This window comes from Mustela nivalis, assembly GCF_964662115.1.
Source record: "Mustela nivalis genome assembly, chromosome: 4".
Taxonomy (NCBI): domain Eukaryota; kingdom Metazoa; phylum Chordata; class Mammalia; order Carnivora; family Mustelidae; genus Mustela; species Mustela nivalis.
This window is the reverse complement of record NC_139023.1, coordinates 55,669,622-55,681,240: the sequence shown is the minus strand read 5'-3', so window position 1 is coordinate 55,681,240 and position 11,619 is coordinate 55,669,622. Positions and strand designations below refer to the sequence as shown.

Genomic DNA, 11,619 nt, shown 5'->3' with positions numbered 1-11,619 from the left:
TCTATCACAGGCCAGTGAGCCGTCCAGGCTGCCCCAGGGAGTCAGTTCTGCAGGGAAGCATGTCTGAAGGCCGCTCATCACAGCAATACCCAAAGAGAAGCCGAATCAGACGAAGAAGGACTTGCTCTGCTTGGCAGTGTCAGCATGGAAAAACTGAGGGGCTCGCGTCTAGGCTGAATCCTCTGTTCTGTGCCTGTATCGCCAGGGGAGGTTTAGAGGTTCCTGCAGACTTGCTGCTGCTTTGCCCTTCCCAGGGGGAAGACCAAGAGAGGTCAGTCTGAGGGGCTCCTGGCCCAGCCCTGGGATGACGCTAGGCCTGCCCGAGCCCAGGGTACTCCATTCAAAACAGCCCCCTCTCCGGTCTCCCTGATTCCATGCTGGCCATGCTGCAACCCAAATCAGAAAAAAAAGCAATATCCTAACTGCTCGTCTGTTCCTTGGACCAGCACTACCCTAGCTCCTGTCCCCGGACTCGGATGACCTGGACCCCAGCCTCGTGTCCTCCAACTCTGCCGAAGTCCCTCCTGTTGATAGAGTTCAGCCTGCTCACTCTTATGGCAGCAGCTTTGAACTTGCTGCTCTCTGCCTAAAGGAGGTTCCTTCTAGCTCTGATTGCAGCTGACACAGAGGGACCTTCTTGTGTGGGCCACCAGATTTCAAGACGGCATCCTACCCCTTGCTCATTACCTTTTTTCTTTATGGTCCCCGTTCTTTTCTGCAAATCCTCAGCCGTCCTCATGTTTATTGTCTGGTTTCTTCACTGGAATATTGGAATGGAAGCTTCCAAAGGAGGGACCCTATGTACCCTGTCCACCGTGTGGCCAGCTCCTCGGAAAGCGGGGGTGCTCCGTCGAGTGAGTCTGCCACGAAGAGTTTGGAGTTCAGGGGCACCGCTTAGTGGACTGTGTGTTCTCTCTTCCTCAGCTTTGGTGATTCAACTTTTGGAGTCTCCTGTGATATGTTGGTCCAGTGCTTTGTGATTTCTGCATGACTCGTCTGGAAGATTCTAGTGCCAGGGGGTGGGGGCTGAACCTTGAGGGTGTAGTCGGCAGAAGAATGCCAAGCAAGGTTTGAGGAAGATCTAGAAGCCCCTGCTTCTACCCCGCTCGGTCTTATCAGACCACTTGGCCTTGATTGGGCAATAGCAGTAAAATACACATTTTCAATAAATTGGAGGTATCTGCTTAAGACCAAAATTCTGTTTTAGTCTCTTCGATCTTTACCTTGGAATGTGCAGATAGGATTGTTCTGGGACCCCTAATTCTGAGATCTAGATCTTAGAAAGTGATGGCTCTAGGTCTGGGTTTTCAAGCTTTAACAAGCTTGTGAATCACCAGCAGAGCTGTAAAAACAGATTGTAGGGCCCCAGTCCCAGAGTTTCTGTTCGGCAGGCCTGGGTGGGGGCATTTCTAATATGTCTTCAGGAGATAGGATGCTGCTGGTCGGGACCACACTTTGAGGACCACTTATCTAGGCTGTGAGGCCTCGGGCGATGGGGGTCAACAATTAAGATTTGCACAGTGCTGTATCATTTACAACTGGAGAGTCAGATGCACTCTTTTGTGGGGGAGGGGCAGAGGGAGAGAGAATCTCCAGCAGGTCCACACCTGATGAGGGGCTCCATCTCACCACCCTGAGAGCATGACCTGAGCTGAGATCAAGAGTTGGATGCTTGACCAACTGAGCCACCCTGACACCATGTCAGACACACTCTTACTTGTCCCAATAATCCCAGGAAGTGGGTATCATCAAGCCTGATCTACAGATAAGCAAGTTTGCAGTGCACAAGTCCCTACTTCCAACCCCACACAGCTAGCTGGCCCTCCCCCAGCTTCCCAGAGGGGCAAACATCTTAAGACACCCAACATCTGAAAGGTCACCAGGCCCTCCATCCGGTATGTCCTGTTCCTATAGCGGGAATGGCCATGGTCGCAGGGTCTCCTGATCTGTTTCTATCTCCTCCCAAAAGCAGCAATGACCTCAGGCTACTCAGTTAGGGAAGGGGTTTAACTTTCTGTTTTGATATGAGCTACCTGTGCGACCTCAGACAAGTTACCTAACCCTTTATAGTTTACAAGTAGCCTTTTCCCTTTTTTTTTTCCCATTTATCCTCTCATTTGACTCCAATGATCCAACTGAAGAGTGCATGTAAATTCTCCCCATTGCCTGTAGGATCAAGCCCAAGATTCTTGGTAAGGCATTCAAAACTCTCCAGATCTAGCCCCTCCCTCCTTCTCCACTGTCCCCCACCGTGGACTGAAGTTCCTGCTGTATTCTCAGCATGATGGCTGGCACTCGACACTCTCAGGCATGTCAGGCCATGCTGTGCTTTCCTCCTTCATCCCTGCCTGGCTCGCCCTTCCTTTACCTCTTACTGCATCGCATTTTTATTCGTTTGCAGGCAGTCCAAGGGCACGTTCTCCACAATGGTTCAAATATTTAATCATCCAATAAATATTTACTGGTCACCTGCACATGCTAGGAACCATACAAGACAGATGCTGGGAACCAGTCTGAGTAAGATGTTCTCCTGCAACCAGTACCCATGTTTTTGTAGCACGTAGCTCACGGGACGAGAATTGCCAAGCCAGTTCAACCATCAGTCTGCCCACTGGACCTTAGAGCAGAGCAGAGCTTATTTACGTCTGTGCTTTCCAAAGTGACTGTGCAATTAATATGTGTTAAATCAAGCCCTACAAGATATTTATGCATTTTTCTTGTATTTCACTCTATCTGGTTAACCTTGATGTTATAGCGATTTCCCAGTGTTTGCATTCTTATGCAGACATATCTAAAATGAAGTAGAATATGCTTACTAAAAATAATTACAGGCAATTCACCCTTCAAGAGCTTGTACATTCTACAATTCCTGATCCAGTCTTTTTTAAAAAGTGCCCCCTGTACCCCAAGACTCCCCTCACCCCACTGCCCTTAACTTCCTCACCTGCCAAAAAGAAAATTGCCAAGTTGAGAGCAAAACACACTGTGCAGACACTTACCCTTCTTTTTCATTAAGTATCAAACAACTTCCAATACACCTTTACTGCACCAGGCCAAAACGGCCCTTTAACTAAGCTGCCAGTATGTGTTATCTTTTCTTATTGAAATTTAGAACAAGCAAACACTGCTGAACAGCTTCCTGTAGGCCAACTTTGCAGATCACTAAAACTCTCTTGAAATGCCAATTTTCTTAACAACTTCCTCCTCAATTGTAGACGGGTCTCAAGCAGATTCAACATGACCCAAACCATCCTCAACGTCTCAGGCACTCACGAATGCCACATATCACACTGAACCTAACACAGGAATATTTCGAGCAATCTCTTAGAACCATCTGCCTCAAACTGGTCCCAGATGACCGTATTTTTGCTGCTCTTTTGATATATTCACTCCTTTGCTTTCACTTCTCTGTGCTGTTAAACTAGATCCATTGTTCACTCTTCCTGTACAATCTTCCGAGTGATGAGGAGCAAGGCATTATCTGACCAGTAGAGTATATGAACAAATAGGAGTTTACCATTTATGAGCAAATTCCAAGGTTCAGTTCAAGATGGCCAAGGGTGCTGGGAGTCTGACCTCTGAATGAGTGGGACACAGCCACCTTTAGCTTTCCCCTACAGAGTACGAATGAGAATCCAGAGTGTTTTCAGGAGAACGTGTTTTAGAGGTCAAACACCTCATTCCATTTGTGTGAAGATCTTTAAATAGACCCTTCCAGATTCCTTAGTGTAGTGTATTAATTTAGACTATGATACAGACCTTCTGGATTCAGTAGTTTAGAAACAAGGGCGTTTATTCCTCTTTCATGTATAGTCAAAGCTGAGTGCTCCTAGTGGACAGGGTACTCTGTCCCACAGAGGCATTCAGGGACCCAGGATCCATCCTCTTGTAGCTCTACCATCCTAAGGACACAGAGCATGGTTGGGGCAAAGCCACACCTTCTCTGGGTTCCAGTTGGTGGGAAGGGGAGAGAAGGTGGAAGGGTGTCCATGATGGCATAGAGCCCTTTGACTTCTTTCCCTTGGTGGGAATGTCTCTAGGCCGCGAGCAACAGCAAGGACTCAGGGATGTGATCCCCAACTGCGGCACCGAAACTCTGTCTATGGAACAGAACAGATTCTGATGGACGATTGGCAGTCTTTAGTTTAAAAGAAAAAAAAAAATATATATGTATATATACACACACACACACACATATATATATATATATAATTTCTATCTTATAGAAGTCCTGTGAAACTGCTACATAATATTTTATTTTACAAAAATACAATAGGGAAAAAAAACAGACTTCTATAAAATGTTAAAGAACCATACTTATTTTAGATCTGACATAAACCTAAAAGGTCTTCTGGTCATTAGGCAATGTATCTCCAGGAGATGTTGTCTTACTGACTTGTTTACTACTGGTCTTCCCCGGAAGAGCTGGAGCTGGGTTCACTGCTAATCCCAGCATCTTAGAAAAGCCTCCTGACACATATAAGGTGATTCATAAATCCCTGTTGGAAGAATAGATAAATGAAAAATATCGAAATGCAGTGATTTTAAATGACTTTGTGAACTAATACTCTCCTCGGCTGAGTTAGCAGCAGTGGCAGAAATGTTTTGGGGATCTAATTACAACATGTTTCTTCCATGTATACATATAATGAGTACAGTTTCAACAGCAGCCGAAGTACAAAGTACTAAAAAATTTGGACAAGATCCTGAATGATCCTTGAGGTTTATGGTTCTGTTCCAAAGGAAAAGCTAATTAGAGTCTGACCAATGTTGTACTTAAATTTTTTTTTTTTTAAAAGCAAAGCTCTGTCTTGAACTTGACTCTCAGATGTCAAAATCACATTGGGTGACACTCAAAACACTTGTCAAATCCAAGTGCCTCCACTGGCTGAGAGATAGGAAATGGTCTTTGATCAAGTACCAGCCTTCCCCTCACCAGGACAAAAATCCAACATTTTGCCATCATTAAGACTGAGAGAAGAATTCAAATTAGACAGACTTGTCAGTTGTAAATTAGAAGTAAATTCTTATTACAGAGTGGGAAATTTACTTTAGCAAATATAACATTACTAAAATAAATTCAGTGACCTTTTTAAAAAAGATTACAAAATTGAATTTATTGAGTTTCACACAAGATGCACTTATAAAATTAGTACTGAATGCCATTTTAACAGAAGAAATGAACATCATTCCAAACTCCCAACAGATTCTGCAAAGGAAATGAAATCTTCCGAAAATGACAGCACAATAGTAACAGGATAATTCAAGCTGAATTGACAGATATACCCAAATCATATTCTTGCTCTGATCAGGGCTATATTTGGCAAAGTTTCCCCCAAACTAGTCCATAAAGGTGGACACTGTTCCTTTTGGTGGTGAAGAGGAGATGGATGCAAGAATTCTAAAATGGAACTTTGTTGAAACATACACAAAACACGAGTCTTCATTTTTAACTCAAAATACTTCCTGGTTTCACAAAAGCATTTCGGTACGATATCCTCTTTTACCCTACGTGAACATTCATCTTCCAATTTTGTTAGTTAATGCAAAACATTAAGATTCACTTCTGTATTTATACAGAAGCCAAAGAAGCCAAAACATTCAAGTGTGCTTTGTATTTCACCCAGGAAAGAGATGGAACCCCTAAAATTTACCTTCTGCATATCATATGCCTGAAGTGTCAGCACAAGAGCTGAACTTCAACATGAAAGCATCAAAGGAAATGACAGTTAACAGTAACATCTGCACATTTTGAAATGAGACACTATAACATTTTTATGAAAATGCAGAAAGTTTTCCCAAGATAAAACTGTGGTGGGAAATGACTTGGCCCATGATGTGGGCCACAAACTAGTAATTAAGCAGAAACGGAAATCTCGATCTCAAACAAAACCAAAAAGCACCTTTTGGTTGCTGTTCCCAGCGTCCAAATACACACACCTCATTCCCCCCAACCCCAACAGCCGCGCTTGCAGCCCAAACACGCAGCCCCCAGCACAGGCACCCCCACGGACGCTCCAATCAGCAGGACTCCCGTGTTTTATTAAGTCTAAGCAAGACGCTGCCCAAACCATTTAGAGTATTCACTTTAAAGCTGTCACTTTAAAAAACTCTGTTAAAGTTGACACCTTTGGATTTTGTACACTGACAGTTCTTCAGCCCATTCAACACCAAATTCTTTTAACCGAAACAATTTATGAAGCAATTAGTTTTAAAGCGAAACCAGTTAACTATACATTAAAGTTAACACTGCTCTGCTTTTACAGTATAAAAAAGTGCCTTTTTGTAAGGGTATTTCTATTTTATCCATTGCAATGGAACAATACACAGCTCACATTTTGCTTTAAAGAGTAAACTGAAAAATTATGAAACATTTTTCTCCGTGATGCAACCTTCAGTAATGAATATTTTTTAAATAAACTGGCTTAGGGTTTTTTTCCTATAAAATGCTACCATTCATCATGAATTATTTTAGGTAGCTTTTTATTCTGATTAATTCAGATACATCTTCAAGGATTATTCTGGTGGTAAGAACATTTATCTTGACTTAAGTTTAATTACTTTTTTTTAATGCTTTGGCAGATGAAATACAGTTTGAAAACTGTTTGTGAAAATAGTACGGGACTAGAAAGGTAATGTCATGGGAAAAGCTTCACAGTTTTCCAGGTATATCCTTGTACTGAAGAGGCCTTGAGGCAAAATTCGATGTTCTGGAAGCGCGGACTGACGAAGCAGAGTGATTCTGACGTTTCGCCCGTGAGGCCCGGGGGTGACTGCTCCCTGCCAAGCAGGAGGGGCTCCTCCAACCAGTCAGGTTTCCAGAGTCCAGGCTGGAGGTTGCTACTTTTCTGTGGCGTGAGTGGCAGCCAAACCCCATTACTGGAAGAAAGATATTAAGATTCGCTTTCCATTAATAATTTAAGTTTTTAAATAAATATTTAAGTGCCATTTTTTGCATCTGTCCATCCTGGGAGCAGAGCATCTCCTGCCCCGGGACTCTGCATCTTGGGCACAAGAGGCCGCAGAGTTCAGTCGATTCGGTTTCCACAGATTGTGAACCTGTCTACCTCTAACAAATCTTTCTTTGAGGATCTGTGCTTTAATTCAGAGCTTTCCTGCGTTATGTCCTTCTCATCGCCATCTGGAGTGGTCAGAAACTGATCAGAACTGCTTGCCACAAGTAATGGGATGACATTTTCCTTTGGATGAACAGGCTGGCTCGTGACTGAAGCGGACAGGTTTTCTTCTGTGGAAAAACAGATCCAACTAATTAGAAAAGGATTTTCCCCCCAACTTATACACAAACTTACCAAGAGAGTGGTAATGGAAAGAAGTGTCCATCATCCATACTTTTAGGTAAAGCAAGTGATCACCAAATGGCCTGGGGCATATAAAGCAGTCATAGTTTATAATGAAACTCTGAGGCTACGCCATTTGTTTGATTAAACTTTTACAGAAAGGCTATTACGTGGATCCTATCACACAACTAACACCACTACCTGATTTTGGGAAGATGAGAACTCCCATACAACAAATTCCCTCCTACATGACCAAGTCCTAATATGACTGTAGCCCGAAAAGTCAGCACTGGCTGCTACAATCAGGACGTCAAGGTGAGGCAGACCCTAGGACATCCAACCTCTTCTGTGTAGATGCCTTAGCAGACCCTGAGCATTCTACCTACGGGAAGTCCAAAGCAGAGGTCCTTTCACCTGGACCCAATTCTTCTACCCCTTGAGATTTAGTTCAGGCATCACCACCTCCAGGAAGGGAGCCTCTCCTGGCCTGTCCATGCCTGTCAACAACCCGCTCCCCTCTGCATTATTCACTTTTGCCATCTCCCTGGTCAGTCTGTGAGGCCCTGCAGGCATGATTTCTTATCTCTGTATCTCCAGTATTGTGTATATTACCTGGCACACAGAGGCTCTGCGTACTTAAAAATAAGCCATTTAAATGAAAAGTCACAAGAACAGATATGGAACAGACAAGGAACTGCCAAAACTACATCAGTGTCCCACTTCTTCCTCCAAATCTTCCAGGCCAGCAGCCCTAGAATCACCCCTCACTCTGTCTCTCCCGTTGTGAAACCTCATCAGCAAATCCTGTGTTCTTCCAGATCTATCTGGAATCTGGCCAGCTCTCCCTGCTCACACCACTAAGCCCCATTCTGAGCCAGGCAACACCAGCCAGGCTGGTGTCTGTCTCTGAGCTCACTCTCCTTGAGTCTCCTTTCCACAAAGCTGGAGAGTGATCCTTTTAAAACATCAGCTGGTTCAAGTTACTCATTCTGCAACACCTTCCTGAATGGTGTCTGGACTGTGGTCTGATCTCCAAAACACCCTATACGGACACTGAGACCCTTGTCTCAAATGCACTTCCCACCCCTGAAACAGATCCTTCCCTAGTCCCTCTCCCATGGGGTGGGTCCACACCAGCCACCTGGCCTTTGTGGTCCTTCGGCATGCCCAGCACATGCTGGTTTCCACCCTGGGCCTTGGCACATGCTGCTGGTGGTCTGCCTGGGAAGGTGCCCTTTCCTTGGCCAGGGGGAGCTCCAGACTCCCAGTCACGTTCCCTTTCCAGACCTGGCTTTAGTTTTCTCTACAGCATGACTGCCCCCTCACTTCCTCCCTGTCTCCCCAATAAGTCAGAATCAGTGCTGCCTGCCTTTCCAGCTGCTGTATCCCCTGGGCCTGCCGTGTAGCAGGCGCTCAAGGATCAACTCCTAGACAAGGAATAAATGTAAAAACTCAGAGCACTGCATTAGGTGTATCTGTGAGGAGATCTAAAATATAAACATTAAAAACAACTCAGCAAAGTGAAATCAATTCTTGAAAGCATTGTGAAACTGACCAAATGATGATTTACTAAGAGAATTCAGATCATTAACTCTTTGGAAAATGATTCATACAAGTGATGGAAGGAACCAAATGTACCTTGAGAGGGTTTACATTTGTTCTGTGATTTATTAGGTGGTTTGCCTGGTGCGCTGGCTGGAGGGGGATTAAACAACTTTTCTTCCATCTTGGCCTCCTTCACATACTGGCATGATTTCCCCAACAGCACGATGCTGTTAAGTACTTTCAGGGATATCAACCTAAAACCAGAAAAAAACAAACCACAGTTGGAATTCATCTCAATCACCGTGAACGCCATCTCCTACCACTGCTAATGAGAGGGCACTGGGCCAGGTGAGGAGCGTGGGCCTGGAAGCCGGAGGCCAAAGTCTGGGATGGGCCAGTTTTCAGTGAGGATTCTTTACATCAAGGGAAAATGCCTGATCAATTCCTTTGTTCTCATTACAACAAGAAATTGTACCACTCAGAAGTTTTACCTGGTACCAAGTTATTTAACATTTATTTTTTTACTGCAAAACAAATGTATTTTGTAAATGCAGATGAATAAAAAATAACTTCTAATCCCAAAGTCCAGCATTACTCACTGTGACATTTGATATACTATGTTTTGGTCATTTTTATGATGAGTTTATACTAATCTGTACTTTTTCCACTATTTAGGAATGGGGTCTATTTTACAAGTCAGTAGGGGCTGGAGTTTGGGGCCAGGGCAGATTCTGGATGCCCAAGTGTTCGAACTCAAATCCTGACTCACTGCTTAGACCCTGTGTGGACCTGGGTGCACTTCTTGGCCACAAATCCAGAGATGATTCCAGTCAGTGCTCAGAATAGTACCTGGCATACAGCAATGTCAACCAATTTTGCTAATTTATTAAATGTTATTGTTTTACATAACAATATATTATTATGAATATTTTCCCTACCAGTTAATGTTCCTCAGGGACATTATTTTAATATAATATTTCACTGTCTGAGTTATCATATAACAAAGCCCACTAATGCCCTAAATTTCTGCATATTTGGGTTATTTCCAGTATTTTGTTTCTATTTAAAAGTTTCTAATCAGGAAAACTTAGGTTGAATCTGTATTTCCTTAAGATAACTGTGTAGATAGCTGTGACAGAATTGGAATTTCTGGGGCCAAAATGTATATGACATTTTAAGGTATCTGAAACAAATCTGGCAAAACAATTCTGAAAAAATATCCTTCAATCCTTCACGTTGGTACCTTCCTATGTATGGGGGATCTTAAATGACACCCCAGACCCCACTAACAGTATTACTGTGAATGAAGAGGCGGCTGCTATCTCTATGGCTGAGGTGAGATCCTGGCAATGACAGGAAACTGCGAATCAGTGGGGACGAGGCTAAGGAGGGGCCTGGCAGGGAGGTCAAAGAAAGAAGCAAAGAGGTTCCTTCACTGCCCCTAGATTCTCCCCTCCAGGAGCGAAGAAAGCAAATATCCAGGGAGGACCTCACATGGATCCATGACCCTAAGGATTTTCACGTGCAAAACACTCCCCAATTTACCCTCAGACCCAACTATGCTCGGAACTCCTTTCTTATACCTTCCTTGCTTTCCTCATCCTACCTTGGGGATATCTAAAAGGATTTCAAACTTACTAAAGCCAAGCCTGAACTCTTGATTACAACCGAACCTTCCAAAACAAGAAAGAAAACCCCACAAAACCACACCTGCCTGTATATCTCACAGGCTTCCCTATCGCAGAATGGCAATTCCGTTACCCTCATTCCCTGGGCTCCAAACCCTGCAATCACACTTGATTCTTTTGGTTCCCTTACACCTCACATCCCATCATTCACCCGCAAGTCCTGTCTGGCTCTACTTTCAGCATATGCACCAGCTGACAAAGTGTTAGCACTCCAAGTGCTACCACTGGAGTGGCTGCCATAGTCCCCTGTCCCCAAGAGACCCGTAACCGCTTCCTGACTTGGCCTGAGGTCTGCTTCTTTTCTTGCCACACTCCAGGCCATTCTCCACACAACCGCCAGAGTGGTCCTGGCCGGAAGCCAGCTGGACCTAGCCGTCTTCTGCTTGGAAGCCTCCAGGTTTTCCTCCTTCCCTCAGCCAGAACCTGAGCCCTTCTGAGGGCTGCCGAGTCCCTTCTGTAACGGTTGCTGGAAGGCAAGTATTTTAGCTATTCTCCATCTCCTTACACTACCCTATTTTTCTTCCTGATAATTACTACAAACTGTCACCTTACAGAGATTTGCTTTTCTAGTTGTTGCCTATTTTTCCACTAGAATTTCAGTGCCACAAAGGCATGGCCTTGGGACCAGTACCTGGTGCCTAGCAAGTGCTCACTGAGGCATGTTGGCCGCAGGAGGGCAGAGGCTGCTGGCCTTCCTCCTGCAGGTCGGCCATGGCAAGTCTGAGGGGAAAAAAGTGGAACCTGGAGCAGTGGGGAGACAGTCCAGCACTGTGTGCCAGAAGGCCCAACTGAAATCTGACTTGCCCACACTCAGGAGAGAGTCCTGGGATGGTGAGGTCAGAGAGTAAAGGAGGTTTCAGGGAAAAGGCAGTCTGGGAAAGATTTTGAAGGAGGGGAAGATAATTTGGGCACTACCTTGATATAAAGTATTAAGGAGAAATGAGTGGAGTAGAAAGGTCGGTGAGCCACTGGGCCTCCGTGGACTATCAAGGGGAACAGTGATGAGGTGTGCGGGGAAGGGATGTAAATTTTCAGTCATTCAGATTAAAGCATGTCCACTTTGGTGAATTACACACACACAACTGTAA

General features: G+C 44.4%; 1 protein-coding gene across 1 annotated transcript in view; it reads right to left on the bottom strand.

The window, feature by feature from the left end:
* Positions 1-5,089: 5,089 nt before the first annotated feature.
* Positions 5,090-11,619, bottom strand: part of TAPT1 (transmembrane anterior posterior transformation 1) — a 59,167-nt gene continuing 52,637 nt past the window's right edge. Inside the window, exons 13-14 of the mRNA XM_082727809.1 lie at positions 8,937-9,097; positions 5,090-7,246 (exon numbers count right to left, since the gene is read on the bottom strand). Of these exons, the coding sequence (XP_082583935.1) occupies positions 7,029-7,246; positions 8,937-9,097 (379 nt within the window). The 3' untranslated portion in view covers positions 5,090-7,028. The remainder of the gene's footprint in view (positions 7,247-8,936; positions 9,098-11,619) is intronic.